Consider the following 17,896-nt stretch of genomic DNA (forward strand, 5'->3'; position numbering starts at 1 on the left):
TGTTCACAGTACTGAACAGGTGCCCAGCATAATCTTGCACTGCATGAAAACAATTTGGTTAGAACAAGTGGGGATATTTCAGTTCCCAGTGGCGTATGCTGGTTCTAAAGAGTGGGTAATCTCCGACCCTTGATCCTCAAACTCCAAAAGTTTCCGTGCAATTTATGTCAGGATCCATATTGGATTTAGGAATATTGTGTGGGAATGTTTGTCTTATTGCTACGACCACAATCAATTAATTCTCGTTATTGCAGTTTAATATACGTGTAGAATTTCAAAGAATAAAACAAGACAGTATTATAAAGATATAAAAAAACAACCTGTGAAATATAAAATGAAAGACGTGCACTAGTGAAATAAAAACCCGCAATATTTATTTAAGTGCAAAATTCAACTTACTCCAGGACCCGATTACTTGTGCTGTACCACATCCAAAGCATGCTGTTTGTCCAGTTCCACGTCAATACGTGTCTGTGCGAAAGATTGCAGCTTAACAAAGGAAGTTATGTGACTTTTGGATTTTTCATGTTTGACACAAGCGTTGCAAAGATTACAGTATCCGCCACGCGTCCATACATTCCTTTCAGCCCCGAAAAGTAAGCACGGCCAACAAAAAAGCAAAGCTTATTAACACTTATACTTCCTGTCAACCATGGTGTTTTGTAATAATTTGCTTGCGAAAATGCCTCACATATTCCCGATTTTTGTCTTTGTGTGTAGAAATAAGTTCAAGCGATGACACTGGCCTACCTGTATTAACAATTTGCAACTTCTCCTGAAAAGATCTTGTTCCAAAAGGTTTCACCAGCAAATCTTGTATCACATCCATTACCCTTTAACGCAGCACTATCACGACAAACACTAACACCTAAATAAATAATAAACACGAAGCCAACGACTACACGTATTCAGTTTCACGCGCCAAACTTCTGTTGTTGTGTTCCTGGCTGAGAACGAAATTCCCTATGAATGATAAAAAAAATCCCTTTCCGAGCTCGAAATGACAGGTTTTAAAAGTTCGAATCATTGCAGGCCAGAGCCAGAATTTTATTTCGGGATGGGGATCATCCCTTATTAGCAGCCGCTACATAAAGTTGAAACAGTGGGATTAGAAGTCCTGAAGATGAATCTCAGATTATTACAACGTATTATGCAAGGTGTTTAATCCTGCTAATGAAGTAAAATTAATTACCACTATACACTTTTTAAATTAGATATTTGTAGGATTTCGGGAAGGGGGCTTTCAGCCCGTCGAGTCCTCCACCTGGCTACGTGCCTGATGTGTTTTTTTCGTTTTATTTTTAATTCGTTCATCTTCATCACTATTAATCTAAAGAGGCGGAATATAGCAACTTAAATTAACTATTATATATATATAATTTATTTTTGATATCTTTCCCTTTAAAAAATATTCAGTTCCGTGAAAGAAGTATTCTCGCTGCTTTTGAAGATTAGAGAGGAGAAACAATCACTATTTTTGTAAATACAAGGATGGGGGAGTCAGCATATAGGTGCTTTAATTGCTTAAGCTTTGAATTTTAATTTAGTTTGCTTCATCTTCAATATTAAAGCTTTTTCCTTTTGATAAATTTATGTTCAAGTAACAGAAATCAGCAAGACAGAAGCAAATGTAAAGTGAAAATTAGCGTAGAATTGGTTTGCCCTTGTTATTCAATTTTCCTGTTCTTCGCACTCTACCGGGTATGTTTTCCCTAGTTCAGCGGAGGGAACGAAAAGGCTCTGAAGGTTGATAGTGCGACCGGTGGACTCTCACAAGAAGGAGCTTACCCTGGCCACGGAATCACCGCGCCTGAGAAGCAGTGTTTCCTCTCCCTCTTTCTCTCTCCTCCCTCCTCGCCAAGGGTTGTAAGGGAAGAGGGAGGAATGACGTCAGGGTGAGATTCCCTGAAGTCATTCCACCGGCTGGAGAAAGGTTCCCGGACATTCAGCGGCAAACGGTTGGAAGCATTCTCTTGCTGGAAGCAAAGAAATGTATGCATCGAAATTGGTTTGGAAGAATATTGCGAAGAAATGTGTATATATATATATATATATATATATATATATATATATATATATATATATATATTTTTAAAAAAGAAATACAGCCGGGTCATCTGCGATTACCTAGATGACCCAGAGTATACGCCGCTGTCAGTTCACACAGGTTACGCAGTGTAGAAACTGAAGAGCTTGCTGAAATAGTTCTCTTCTGCTAGTAAATTGTAAAGTCTGTAAACGTACTACAATTAGTAAATACAATTCCACAAGTCACGCTACTTAGTGTTGATACTTTTCTGTCCATCTTGTGTCAAATAACTTGAGAATGTTACGGTGTTTCCCTGATTTTCTTGCACTGCCTATTTAAAAACCAAATTCCTTTAAGAAGACTCGAGGGGAAAAATATATAACTGATTTGACAGTCCCAATGCAGTTTCTTGTCACAGAAATTCCGAAATTATCAGGAAATTGCAGACATTTGGTCTGTAGTCCCATCTGGCGAGTGGAATTACATAATTTCCTCCACATCCGTATCCCGTCCTATACGTCTCTAATTTAGGAGAATAAAATAATTGCGAATAAATTTTTTATGAACAAGTTGATAGAACATGTAATCTGGTAATTTTACTGGACCTGGGGGGGGGGGGGTCGACCCGTTGAACCCCCTCTTAAATACGCCCATGATAATATATATGTTTTTAAAAAAAATGTGTACAGCATGCCCTTTATGAAAATCCAGGATATGCCACTGGAGTGGTGTAATCAAGGGGTCCCGGGTTCGATACCCGGTGGAATTGCGCAGTGGTTCGGATCCCACCTTAAACTGTAGGCCCTGTCCCGATTAGCGTATAAAGTGGACTTAAGACACAAGACGACAATAATTGAAAACGAATTTCCATCCCTCACACTACCTTGAACGCCTTCTCTGTAGGTGTCTCGAGATGAATTACCGATAGCAGCGGCGGCAATTGGGTGCCAAAACTGGTTGGAGGGTCATTCCACGTCAATTCATCCAGGCCATGTCACCCACCATCACCGATTTTGATGAAATTCGGTATGCTTATAGAACTTTTGATGCTGATTACAAAACTGACAACTTTTTAAAAATTGGTCAAGGGGTTCAGAAGTTACGAGATTTTTAAGAACTCCCTGTACGCCACATGCAGCTCCACTTTGAATGACACGCATTAGGTTATAAACGATCGTATCTTCCCTCGGGTTTGCCGTAGAAACTTCAAGTTTGTTTTCTCTTGTTCAGAATATTGTAAGCTTTCATTTAAATAATGTTTCAGATGAATGCATCAATAAACATGTATTTTTATATATATTTTTATGTATTTTTTTAGGAAAATAAATGACTAACTTTAAGAGAGAATTTCATGCAATGCCCCCCCCCCCTTCAATTTCCCCCCAATTTTATATGTAGCTAGCTCAGAGTGTGTACTAATGCCTGATAGAAAAATTCGGATGGGCGGTTCAGAGACAGGGTGATAAAAAAATAATTTGCATAAAATGACATTAAAAGTAAATCTTATTAAAAATGCTTATGTATTTAGCACAAAGCCTGAAGTACATTATATTTCAAGCTACAATATTCAAAATTTATGTTCACTATGTGTGAATGTAAGTATAGACGTAACCTGGTGGGGGCAAAGGGAAGCTCTTGCCCTCTCCCAAATTTATATATTAATTTAAAATTTGCAAGTAATAATTACAGTGGAACCCCGATTTAAGTTAATCGATTTTACATTTTCCTTCATTTTGCATTAAATCGGGGTGGTCCCAACATAGCAAATTGTTTAGAAATTTTCCAAGATTTTACATTTTCCCTTGTATTAAGTTTGTTCAGCTTGGTCTCCTCGATAACTTGAAATCGACGTTCCACTGTAAATTAGTTTCAACAGTCTTCATTTTTAAAAAATATATATAATAATAATAATAATAATCCTTTGCGCAACAGCCCATGAAGGGCCTGGGCATACCTACCGACTGCCGGTCTCCCTCCCACACTTTCCTCGTCACCTCTAAGCGTGGAGATCTTTAACCAGTATTGGAATAGTCGGGGGGTCAGCCCGACGTATCTCCAGCCGTTATAGTAGGTCGTCTCGACCGGATTACGCTCACTCACTCACTCGGAGCTTCCCAATTTCCTCACGATGGTGGGTTGCCACCGGCCCTATACGTAGGCCGAATAAATTCCGACCAGAGCCGGATTCGAACCTACGCCGTCAACGATCTCAAGACGAGTGAACGCCTTAACCCGCTCGACTACGGAGGAGGACAAATATATATATATATATATATATATATATATATATAATTATAAATACAATCATCATTTTTAACATTCCCAAGTTTAGCAAATTTATCTTCGAGAACATTCTTTTTGTGCATTTTATCTCAATATGGAAGTTCTTTTTTGGCTACTCTTCATGGGGATACGTAATATGAAGTAAGAATTAATACTACACATTTGAACTGATTGAAGTTTTTTGAAATGGAGTTTTTTCGCCACATACCACAGAAAATATCCTTGTGACGGGATGGTTGGAACAGTAAAAATACTTGTATAGACTTCTATAGTATAAAGCAACAAGTACGGCAAATATGTACCAATTCCGTAGAAATAGTATTCAAGGCATAAATTTCTTAGTAATCATCTAGGGTGAAATGACAACAACCAACAGTACAATGTGTCAGTGATTGCAAAGTACTACAACAGTAGCAGGAAGTATGCACTAATTTGAATTTGCAGGTTCCGTAAGTTACTTTTTACAAGTAACTGAGTTACAGTCAATCATTAAAAAAGTTACTCAGTTATTGTTACTTTTACTTTTAAAGTAACTGAGTTTCTTTTACAGTTACTGTAACAGTAACGTACTGTTAATGATCATTGATTTGTGTAAAAGTTACACAATATCAATGATCATGAAGACTTCCGTGTTTTACTTATGTTTCTCGTACATAATATGCATTCATATATTTACATTATTACTTATAATAAATGATGGAAAACACAGTCAGCTTTGCGTGAACGATTATAATTTTAAAAAAAAATTGTATGCTGACCACGTTATTTTGAATATGGTGTCATTGATTCCACTTGCACTTATTTCTTTCTCCTCCGTTCCAAGTTCAACAAGATCCAAAGATCCACTCCCTCGACAATGACTTTTTCCTAGCTGGACAACAACATTCCAAACGGACACAGCAGTCTACCAAAAACAATGGAGTTTTCACATACAATTAGAAATGAATTACAGTAAAGCGTGGATGTTCTAAATTTAGCATGCAACAAAGCATAGCTTCCTTGCCAGCAATTCCAAGAAAATCCTTTCACGTAGCATCCGGAGAAGGTACATATTTTATTTTTATAGTCTGGAACAGAATTGTCTATTTAGCTATTTCCCTACTGCAAAAAGTAACTCTGTTGCCATTGTTAACGTTACAGGTACTTACTTTTAAAAGTAGCTAGTTACAGTTAGAATATCTAAATAAAAAGTAACTGTACTTGTAACTTTGTAACTATTTACTTCGAAACACTAGTTGTTTAACAGTCAGACCAAAAATATTACTATCTTAATGGGTGTCACTTGGAAACTATCTTCGGGTTGGGATAATCACAAAGTTTTCCATCGCATAAAAATAGTGTCCAGGATTATTTGATAAATACATTTGAAAAATCACAATTATTACTCTTTATTCGTTCCTCAAGTGCCAGGAGGATCACAAAAAATATTTAACTTGTAAATTTTAATTAATATATAAATTTGGGAGAGGGCAAGAGCTTCCCTTTGCCCCCACCAGGTTACGCCTATACTTACATTCACACATAGTGAACATAAATTTTGAATATTGTAGCTTGAAATATAATGTACTTCAGGCTTTGTGCTAAATACATAAGCATTTTTAATAAGATTTACTTTTAATGTCATTTTATGCAAATTATTTTTTTATCACCCTGTCTCTGAACCGCCCATCCGAATTTTTCTATCAGGCATTAGTACACACTCTGAGCTAGCTACATATAAAATTGGGGGGAAATTGAAGGGGGGGGGGCATTGCATGAAATTCTCTCTTAAAGTTAGTCATTTATTTTCCTAAAAAAATACATAAAAATATATATAAAAATACATGTTTATTGATGCATTCATCTGAAACATTATTTAAATGAAAGCTTACAATATTCTGAACAAGAGAAAACAAACTTGAAGTTTCTACGGCAAACCCGAGGGAAGATACGATCGTTTATAACCTAATGCGTGTCATTCAAAGTGGAGCTGCATGTGGCGTACAGGGAGTTCTTAAAAAGCTCGTAACTTCTGAACCCCTTGACCAATTTTTAAAAAGTTGTCATTTTTGTAATCAGCATCAAAAGTTCTATAAGCATACCGAATTTCATCAAAATCGGGGATGGTGGGTGACATTTTCACAAAATTCTGGATGATTTGACATGGAATGACCCTGGAAGGAAGTTTAACATTATGCGGGTCAAAAAGTTAAAAAAGTAGTGAGGGGGTAAGAAGTAACTACCCTTCTTGCCACTCAAAAATAGCCGCCTCTGCCGATAGGCATATTTCAACTTCGGGCTGATTGAAACCGAAGCACTTCAGCTTGTCGAGCGCTACTATATACTCTGTCCCTGGAATCTCTGGAGCGAGCGAACGAAAACAAGTCTCTGCGCAAGTACACACGCGCTGCTGCGGCCTTGTGCCAGAGATTCCCCCAGATCTTTTTTTAGTTTTGACCCCTGATATTTTCATACCAAAATTCGGAAGAGGAAGATTAGTCGTTGAAATGTTAAAAGGAAATAATCTGGTTCCTGCCAGCAATTTTAATTAATATTAATGAATTAAAAATTGAACTATGTTGTAGAATTTATTTTTTGAACACGTTTATCTCATATGTGAGGTAATTTAGTATTATCATCTCGAAACTTCTTTTCTCGTCCTTGCGCGAAACAGGTGCGCAGCGGTTGTGGACTTGGGGTTCTTCGTCGTGCAGAAATTGCATCACCACGTGAGGGATAGGATTTTACAGAACTTTGTGTATTTGTGTAACTAAAAAGAGACAAAATGTTGAATGCTGCACGATTTGTATGCCGAAAGGCCTGTGATTATACAAGTTTAGCGTCCGAACTAAATGGAAGAAATTTCAGCACACTATTAAAGAAGGTAGGTACTAGATATTTTTATCAAAGCACAATGCATGTTGCCAATGCCGCATGATAATGAATAAATTTAAGAAAGTACATAGCGGCAAGTAAATTATGTTATATTAAATTGTGTTTATTAAAATTCTACAGTTGAAAATAGTACTTGGTCTTATTCATGCCATTTTATTACGTATAATAGTTGTTACTATTTCATTAAACTTAAGCAAAATATCAGATTCCCAGTATACGGACAAGGTGTGAATATTGGAGATTGTGCATTGAAGTCGGAAAGAGATTGACTGTTAATCCCAGTTTACACATGTGAATATTGGAGATTGTGCATGGAAGTTGGAAAGAGATTGACTGTTAATCCAAATTAGTACCAGTCTGTTATAGGGAAAACACTTTTCACTCGTCCATTTCGTCATTTTTTACATTCGTACTTACGTATTATGCATTGCGAAACATTATTGAAGGTGGGATTTTGCTTTTTTCACTGAAATAATTGTAATTTTTCACATTACGAGTATTTATTGTTCGTTGCTTTTTCGCTTCCGTTACACGCAATATGGCGGGCAAATCTTGACTAGCGTTGTCTATCAACTGTGGGTATGCAGTATTTCCAACCTTCTTAAGCGGAAAAATCCTACTTTCGTGTTACGGATTTTGTATTTTTTCCGGGTTCCAAAACCCCACGAACCATGCACACATAGCTCCACGAACCCTGCATGCATAGCCCCACACACCATTTACGGATAGCCCCACGAACCATGCATGGCAAGGTTAGGTTCTGTTAGGTTAGGCAAACAGTTAACATTGTCATGTTCTGGAGAAACAATGGCGTCGTTGGAAACACTGACCGGGGTTTATGTCATCAAACGCACGGAACATTTAGTTCACATAGTCGAAGGTAATGGAGGCAAGAGCTTTTGTGCATCGGAGAGACATTAATGTCGAAAAATACATGTTTTACCGGCCGAATATATTGAACAAAGGGAGAAAACTCTTCCACGACCTTTCAAAAGTCTAACAGAAACTCAGTTCTGTAAGTACTTTCTCCTGTAAAATTAAAGAAATGTGTTTTCCCTATAAAAGTGTTATAGTGGTACGTAAGACTTGAGATATCAACAGTTAATTATTTCATGTTAGCGGTTGGCCACATTTCACGAAACGAAATTGTTTCACATATTGTTTCCATTTCCCCCCAATACTTCTGCAGTTGCAAGTAGTACTTACTCTTATGCTATTTTATTACGTAGAACCAAGTTATTTTTATTAAGCTTAAGTTTACTAGCAGATTGCCAGTATACGGACAAGGTGTTTGTATTACATATTGGGCATAAAAGTCGGAAAATAGTTTACAGCGGTGCCAAGTTACACATTGGTAGTATAGTATTACGCAAGACAACATATCGGTAAAAGTTCGGTATATCGGAGACGCATTTCTTCAATTTTACAGAAGAAACTACTTACAGAAATGAGTTTCTCTAAGGGTTCTAACGTTTGTCGAGGTATTTTCTTTCATTGTGGAATCTATTTGACCGGGAAATCATGTATTTTGCAAGAGAAATATCTCACTGATGCACAATTGACATTGCTTTAATTTGCTTTCCCGATGTGAAGCAGATGTGATGTGATGTGATGATGTAACCCCCTATAAGTGTTTCCAACCCCCTTTTTTAACTATGTTTGCCTATCCTAACCTAACCTTATTGGAAATGGTTTGTGGGGCTATCCGTCAGCTACCTGTGCATAATGTACAATTTGCACACGTGACGAACACAATGGTGGGTATTTTTCAGTGAAGAAGGTTGGAAACACTGCATACCGACTACGGTAGTCAACCTCAGCCCGCCATATTGTTTGTTACGAAAGCAAAGAAATGAATCAAAAGAAGTACTCTGTATGTGAAAATTTGTGTTTCTTTTTGTGTAAAAAGCATAATGGCACCTTGAACTATGTTCCGCAATACACAATTGGGGTATAATTTTACAATACCGGACCCTTCTCCAATTTTGTCCATATTTCGCATACTGACTAAGTTAGGGCTCCTAATCACGAATCTGCAGTTAAAATTTGGTGGTCACGTGTAGAAATTGTAAATTAATGTGTAGAAGTTGTAAAATAAAATTTTGTAAATTACCACGGTGATTGTAGATACATAAACAATGAAGAAGCCATTTTTTCCCATGTGAACAAGTGACGTTCACAACTTGTTACGTTGCATTCAGAAGGTTGCTAAAATGTTGTGCGATAAGTGTGAACCGTTATTTGTTACGTTGCGTTCAGTACGCAAGAAGGTTGATAAAGTGTTGTGCGATAAGTGAGACCTTCAGTTCGTCAGTTGTTCAGGTGAGGAAGATGGTGTCTTTTGAAGGAAGGAAATAATGTACATTTTTCCGTAAGTTTTGCTTTGGAAAAAGCAATTTCCTCTGATTTTCTTCATATTTGTCATACATGCTAATTGAGGCCTGCTAATAACGAATCTGAAGTTAAAATTTGGCGGAAACGTCTAGAAATTGCAAAATAATTGCGAACCATTGACGCTAGCCCCACGAACCATTGACGCGTGGTTAGGTTAGTTTCAGTTAGGTTAGGCAAACATAGTTAAAATTTCGTGTCATGGTACTATCAGGATTTAGAAAGTGCAAAATAATTGCAAACCATTGACGCTAGCCCCACGAACCATTGGCGTGTGGTTAGGTTAGGAAACATAGTTAAATTTTAGAGTCGTAGTAATATCAGGAATATATATATTTCGTTTTTTAAGTATTCGAAACGTAAAATCTTGCGATAAATAATGAACAATTGTGCATTGTCGGTTGCTATGAGTGACCCTCTTATTTTGCAAGTTTGACACGTGAGCGCCAAATTTTAACTTCAGATTCGTGATTAGGAGCCCTAATTTAGTGAGTATGCGAATATAAACGAAATTGGAGAAGGGTCCGGTATTGTAAAATCGCTCCCACAATTGGTAAGTACGGAACATGCAAAACACAAAATATCCGATTTTAATGTCTCTCCAATATACCGAACATTCACCAACATATCAATGATGCATGAGCTTTATAGTTAGTGAATTATTTCATGTTATCCAGAGCACCTCACGAAACATAAAAATGTTTTACATTCAATTTCCCCTCAAATGCTGTCACTGCAACTTTGAAATTAATTGCGATGTGGTGTCTTAATAAAATATTAACTTGCAAGTCTTTTCAGGTGACGTGAAAGATTTGCTCGTAAGTTTATGAAATAATTAGTATTGATGCATACCTTAATGGCATAACGGCCCAAGTTCCGATTGTTTAATTCCGAATTTATTATGGTGCACCACCATTTTTTACATAATTTGATTTTTATTTGTTCATGTTAAAACATACTTCAGAGTTATACTGCGCCGCGTGTGGAAACTATTTTCCCCTTCCATACACCCCTATATGAATCTTGTTTGTGAGCAACCATTTGTTTCCTATTGTCTTGGATACAGACTGCTGTTACCATCTTATTCACATGCGTTGGGTGTGAATGGGTATTTTGTCCCTAAATGCTTTGTGTTAGGTTAGAATATCCATGAATTCTTTTGTTGTTAGGTGTGTCAGATTCACGGCTCTTAGCATTAGAATAACATTCCTAAATGCTTTAAACATCTGATCATGTGATATTTGATCTTGAGCATAAAACCCTCGCATGAAAATCTGCAAAAAACCACGTCCGAGTCGACCAGAAGCCAAGAAGCCCTTCTCGCGCAAGCTAATAATTTACCCGGTAACTAAAACCTAGTGTTGCTTTTAGCTGTGGAAATTGTTTCATGTTTTACCTCACTGACTTCATGCATTTGTTTTTTAAAGGATCACTGTAGTCAGCCATGGCTACGAGAATGAACTAAGTTCTATGTTGCCCTGAAAATGGCTCTTCTGAAAGGATTCTGGGTTGCACCTGACTACCATGGTTTAACTTTCTCATACCCCCTTCCAGCTGGTATTGTGTAACATGCCTAGCTCTGTGGCAGAATTTTGATCTGACTTTTCATTTAGCTGCGTGGTCAGTACTTAGACACATCTGCAAAAATACCTACTTCCACACTCATTTTCAGTATTCTAAGTGCCTTCCCATTGCACTAGTTTTACAATGTTTGTGTAGAAGGGTATTATATTTTCTGTAATGGTTTGATTGAATTAAAAGTTTTGGGTGTGTGTGCAGTCAAGGCCATTTTGCACCCTTCTGTGTATATGGGGAAAGTATCCCTTTATCTCAAATTCTGACCGATAAATTTAAAAGGGGTGTAAAAAGCCCCTTGGGAAAAACTAAAAGTGCAAGGTTGTAAAAGGACCAGAACAAAACGAGCACAACACATTAAAAAGTTAGAGTAGGCTATATTAAAAGCTTCCTCACAGATGGTGGAAGAGACCAGCTCTTCCCAAAAATCTAAAAATGTTTCATAAAACACTGGTGTCATCATCTAGCAGGGATGACAAACAGCTGGGAAGATTAAAAGTCTGTCTGATGATAGCAAAGTCGCCACATTCAATAAGAATATGCCGAACACTTAAAACAACGTTACACTTCGGTGGGTCCAGCCCTTGCAGCAAGTGACCATGCATTAGACAGCAATATGCATCCGTGTTAGAAGAACTTCTCGACGGGATGAGGCACAACGCCATGCACCTGTGGAGGGCTTAATAGAGTGAAGCTTGTTCCCCGTTTCCGCATCCCACTCGGCTGATTGGAGATAATTCTTGCATTGTTTTGTACCCAAGTACTGAGTTATCTTCATGTGATTTATACAATAACTTGCATAATTTAGGAATCTTAAAAGGCCATTTTTTTTTGTGGGATGAATAATTGGCAATAAATTCATGTAAATGGTAACAGGTCCGATTGTTTTGATTTTTTACAAATTATCCTAGCAGAAAGACTAATTATTGTAGAATTTCGGAAATTATTGTCACACTATTAACTAGTGAATATCTGAATGGCAACCATTTTTTTTTCTTGTTTCAGACATCACCATCAGTGTTCATTCAGCCTCAGCAGTATGATATCTATGTTAGGAATAAGTAAGTATGGTTTGTTGCTAATTTCTGAATGTAGTAATTGTAGACAATTTTTGAGCTTGACGTAACACTTCCCAATATATTTTTTGCATCTTTTGTGATGTAATATGAATGTGCAAAAGTCGTATGTACCTCAGTGAGTTATGCTGATTAGAAGTTTTATTAAGTCACATAATCTCTGTTGGATATAGTGAAGGCAGTGTGATTAGCACCATACTCCAACCAATTACCCTTTTGATTAATGCATTTCTGCACAGCATATGGTGCCCTTGACCCCCTCGAGAAATTGAAATTAATTCAATGTTTAATGGAGATTACATTATGAACATTTTCAGTTGTTTGTAGCGTGTGGAAATGTGTTATTGTGAAGTAAAGTATGTCTGTTACCTTAGTGTGTTATCTTACCATGAAGTAGAACAGCCCAAAGGTTTCGCGTAAATGAATATACCTAGGTAGCACCCAACACAACATTTCACAACAGCAGCTATAATTTTATGCCGTTAGATTTGGAGCTGATAGCAATTTTCAACATGTTCTTTTGCTATTTTAGTGTGCATAACTAATAAAAAGTTGCGAAAGTACTCCAAGGTGGCAGGTTTTTACTTTAATGGCGAGCCATACTTTATCAAATATATCTGTTATTTGCATTTCTGCATGCTGGAACCAATTTTCTATTACTTAAAACATTGAAATCTGTCGATTAGAAAAATATTCAACATATTGTTATGCTTGATTAGCTGTTCGAGATTTTCTGGCTTTTAGTGAAAACCTTTTCATTGACAAACAATGTCTTGTCAGAACATTTAAAAGTTTATAATGTAATAAATATTGAGTAGGTTTTTTTATATAACAGTCCATTGAAATGTTATATTGTCTCTTGCTATAGATCTGAAGGTGTTAAGGGATCAGTTATTGGCATTGACTTGGGAACAACAAATTCATGTGTTGCTGTTATGGAAGGTAAACAAGCTAAAGTAATAGAGAATGCAGAAGGTTCCAGGACTACTCCCTCAGTGGTGGCATTTTCAAAAGGTAAGTGAATACACACAATATATGATACAGTTGTGGGTGTAACATGCTAGCACCAAGACATATTCTCACACCATAACAGAATGCACATGAATATTGATTCAAGGTGGTGTGATCCCTTTTGACATGGACAATTTCTATTATTTCTATGACTGAATCAGAATACACATTATGCCATATGTCCATTTTAAGTCTCTCAGAATAACACACACAGGGTGTCACCACCCAGCAGTGACAAATTTTGTTAGCGTGAAGAGGGCAGCAAGTTTTTTGGTAAACTTTTGCTCATTGAGTCTCTGTTTTTACACTAGGAGCCTTTGAAAAAACATCTCTTTTATCTGATATACATATATGCAGCCATATTGCACAGATTTATGTTTTGTATCAGATTATATGTTGAAAGTGATCGTTAATCTTGTCCATAGCTATAGAGTGACCACAAACAAAAGAACTTTTGTCTGAAAGTTTCCACGTACCTTTCCCTCCATCAGTTCAACTTGGTCAGGGTTCGCAAGGTAATTTACTAGTTACATATTTTACATGTAATTTAAGTCATGTAGAAAAAGAGTTTTTTACGGACATGTAAATTAGTAATATAAAAACTACTTTAATTACATTACATTTTAAACATTAATTTTCTTACATATTTCAGCACAAAATCATTATTTTTCTGAAGATTGTTTATGCAGCTACCTCACACCCTCACCCTAACTGATATTAAAATAGAACTATTCTTTCACACATTTTAAAAAGTTGAGAAACCTGTTGATATTGTGCAGTCACAGACACTTCTGGGTTGTAATGATTCATGGAGAGTCAATGAGATTGTTGCAACCCAGAAGTGTCCGTGACTGTGCATCTTGCACTAGCACATACTTGTATTTATAATGGAACATAACGATTAAGAAAAATTTATGTGGGTTGGTTCCAAAGTTTTAGTAACAGCTTCAATTTTTTTTTTCATATGTATTATACACTTGCATAGGCTAATTATGATATGAATATGGCTGCTTGTAAAATTACAGTATAAGAGCAGATACAAATTCGGGAGGAAAGTTTGTAGAGCCTTTTTTTTCCTACTGCTGCTAACTGCCATATGTAACAATAACCAATAAATTCTAGTTTTTTATGTGTAATTTATGTGTCATGTACAAAAGCTTTTTTGACGTGTAATTACACAACCCTGAACTCGGTCCATAAGGAAGCTTGCTCCAATTTACTCCTCTCCTCCACATAGGAGTTCGATGCACAGGAGACTCGGTTCTGCGCAGGCTCTTGTGCCTGTGGTTCCATTGTAGCAATACATGGTAGAGTGGCCCTTGCTTTGGTTATATTCTGTAGTGTAACAAAAATATTGTAATTGACTGACAAAAAACAATATGAATGCCAAGTATGAATCTGTTCGATTGAACACAGTATGCTGCAAATGTTTGTCGGTGTTATATGGCAACATTCCTCTCGCTGTATGTGTTAGTTTCTTATAAGGAACCTTCATAGTGTGTATCTTAGAATGTTTGTGTAAAGTATAGTTTACTTCTACGATACTTGCATTTAGATAGTGATCACAAATCAGTGTGAATCTTGGAAGTACTGTTGACTTACTCTTTGTCCATTAAAGTTGTAATTTTTTTGTGCAGGAAGTTACATTGTAAAGTGGAATCCATATTACATCACTGGTAATTATCTTACTAGTCATCATATTTTATTGTGATGTAATTTCTAGATGTACATCTTGCTCAAGATAGGGAAAGATGGAAGGCCTGTGTTGCTGCAGCCATGAACCTTCGGGTTTAAGAAGGCTAGAGAGTTAGTTAGTTTAGTTTACATGTGTGTATACTTAAAGATGATGTCGAGCCATTTGTTGTTATTTGTAGATGGAGAGAGACTAGTTGGCATGCCTGCAAAGCGTCAAGCGGTTACGAATTCAGCCAACACGTTCTATGCAACAAAACGTCTCATTGGCAGAAGATTTGAGGATGCCGAAGTCAAAAAAGATATGTAAGTATGATTTCTTACGACTATTTTGAGTGTGCTACAATGTAGCATTCATTAATGTGTTTTTTTTTAACTCATACAGTTTCTTCACTACTATTTAGTTAGATTCTTTTAGCTAATATTTATTTTTATCTGACTAAGGAATAAATTAGATTTCACTTCACAGTATACATGGAACAAATGAATAGAAACAGCAGGTTTAATTAATAATAATTAAAATTGAATGCAGTTTTATTGTCACGATGTTTGCACAGATATTTACATTTATTAACTTCCAACATATTCTGGTTGGAATGCTGATGTGAAACTTTCCATTTTGAGCATAACATTTTGTTCTGTTAATAGTCACAATCTTTCAATTGGTACATACACAGGTACAACAGTAAAATTAATGTGACATATATTATTTATAAATGTGTTGTTTCTTCCCAACTGGTATTATCAAATCTATATAAGTTACCCCTCTGACAAAGATATGATGTCCTGACTAAAAATTTTTAGCAACTTTTCAATACCTTTCTTTGCTCAACATTTCAACATATTTCTCATTTCTCTTTCTCAATAATAATGAATAAAATGAAGTGTAATGCCAATCATTATTATCGTTCCTAATTGGCATTACAGTAAACTTAATCCATTGCTCACGAAGTGGGTTGTGTTGATACATTGAGGAAATAAAATAGAACCTTGAATTTATTTTCAATTTTTTTTATTTTCTTATTCAAGTCCCGGTGCACAAATGTTCAAATGCATATAAGTAAGAACTTGAAGTAAATCTTGGTGTAAAATGTGAATACAAAATCATTTTTGTTACGGCAGTTATTTGTAGTCCTGGAAAACATGGAATTATACTTCAAATTTGAGCTTGGTGTTGGGAGTAGCCACCATGGTTTGCTGTAGTTTTTCATTAATACCGTATTTCTTCAAATCCAAGTTCCCATCAAACTTCAGATGCACCTTATTATTGCTCCACCTTTTGAACAAAAAAAAAATCACTTCGAATTGAAAGCACGCACAGATGTACATATACCGGTAATACCATATACATAGTATATTACAATTACATTGTTGTTACATTATTGTTATATTTACCATCAACAATACTATCACAAGAACATTTCTCCAAGGATGATTTTATCAATCCCAGTATATCGGTAAAACCTCAAGGAAATAACTTGATTTATCTTCCCCAATGGCATAGTGGAAACATCGTCACCTTGTATTCAAGGTTCGATATCCAGTGGAGGCACATAGTGGTTTGGATCCCACTTTAAACTGTAGGCGTAGTCCTGATGAGCCTATCTGTGCATAAAGTGGGCTCAAAGCAACAATTCAATTCACTTCCTTTTTCAGACATCTTATTTATAAATAAATTATAATAGTGGGCTAATAATATTATTTATAGGACTTTTATTTTTATGATTAATAAGTAGAACCTATTTATTAAATAATATAAAAAACTTGATTATTGAAATTGCAAATACTCCATTTTATATTACACTAAAATGTCGTGGTGTATTTATACACATACTCAAATTCAGGATGCCATCGAATCCAAGGCACAGCTAAATTTTCAACACAGTAACACCAGAAAAAAAGGCACACCTTAGATTTGAAGAAATTCTGTATGTATTATTAGCTGTCTTATTAGTGGATGTATACACAGATAATATGCAAATAATTAGTTTCATGTTTATATCTTATTTTGACTTGAACCTTTGTTTAAAACAGAACTTTTATCATTCTGAACAGTAGTACCTATATTATTTCACAAGTTGATATTACAAGATAAAAACCAGAGTGGAACCCTGATTTTGTGTTCCTTGATTTTACTACATTCAAACATCATGGTTCCAATATATCACGTATAAATATTTTCCAGATTTTACATTTTCCTGCATTTAAAGTTTGTTATGGTCCCTGACAAATTAAAATGGAAGTTCCACTGTGTCTGATACTAGTTGGTGTAAGTACACGATTTCAAATTCATACCTGATTATTTTTCTAGGAAAACAGTTTCTTACAAAATAGTTCGAGCATCAAATGGAGATGCCTGGGTTCAGGGCAGCGATGGCAAAATGTACTCACCAAGTCAAATTGGAGCATTTGTCCTCATGAAGATGAAGGAGACTGCGGAGAGCTACCTAGGGACGTCTGTTAAAAATGCTGTAATAACAGTCCCTGCCTATTTTAATGATTCTCAAAGACAGGTATGTTGATTTGTTGTTTCAGGGCAGAAATGCTGAAAGAAAAATTTATGTATTCCTATTTGCAATATTTCTGCTTGCTCTATTCATCAGACATTTATTTGTAATTTCATCAGTGTTACATATCAAAGAAGGTGTTTACTTGCTTGTAACAACAGTAAATGGTTGTTAGAAATGGTGCAACAAAACTAGTAACCTTTAGCGGACGTAGGTGATATATATACGAGGGCTGCTGGAAAAGTTTCTGCAATCAATATGAAAAAGGCATGTGAAATTCTGGGAATGGCTTTATTGTTTTGCAAAGTATTCACCCTTAATATGGATACACTTTTGCATATGCACTCTGAAGCTGATACCTCAGAAAGCACTGTTCGGAATGCTTCAACAGCTGCTTCAGGCGACCCAAATCGCTCACCATGCATCTTATTTTCCATGTGTGGGAACAAAAAGAAGTC

At 36.1% G+C, this 17,896-nt stretch overlaps 1 protein-coding gene across 1 annotated transcript in view; it reads left to right on the forward strand.

Annotated features, from left to right (window-relative positions):
• The first annotated feature begins 6,965 nt into the window (after positions 1-6,965).
• Positions 6,966-17,896, forward strand: part of Hsc70-5 (Heat shock protein 70 cognate 5) — a 41,236-nt gene continuing 30,305 nt past the window's right edge. The window contains exons 1-5 of the mRNA XM_083135657.1: positions 6,966-7,175; positions 12,158-12,213; positions 13,097-13,242; positions 15,114-15,237; positions 17,243-17,444. Of these exons, the coding sequence (XP_082991783.1) occupies positions 7,077-7,175; positions 12,158-12,213; positions 13,097-13,242; positions 15,114-15,237; positions 17,243-17,444 (627 nt within the window). The 5' untranslated portion in view covers positions 6,966-7,076. The remainder of the gene's footprint in view (positions 7,176-12,157; positions 12,214-13,096; positions 13,243-15,113; positions 15,238-17,242; positions 17,445-17,896) is intronic.

The sequence above is a fragment of the Lepisma saccharinum genome, chromosome 1, assembly GCF_977018435.1.
Source record: "Lepisma saccharinum chromosome 1, izLepSacc3.1, whole genome shotgun sequence".
In the NCBI taxonomy this organism is placed as follows: Eukaryota; Metazoa; Arthropoda; class Insecta; order Zygentoma; family Lepismatidae; genus Lepisma; species Lepisma saccharinum.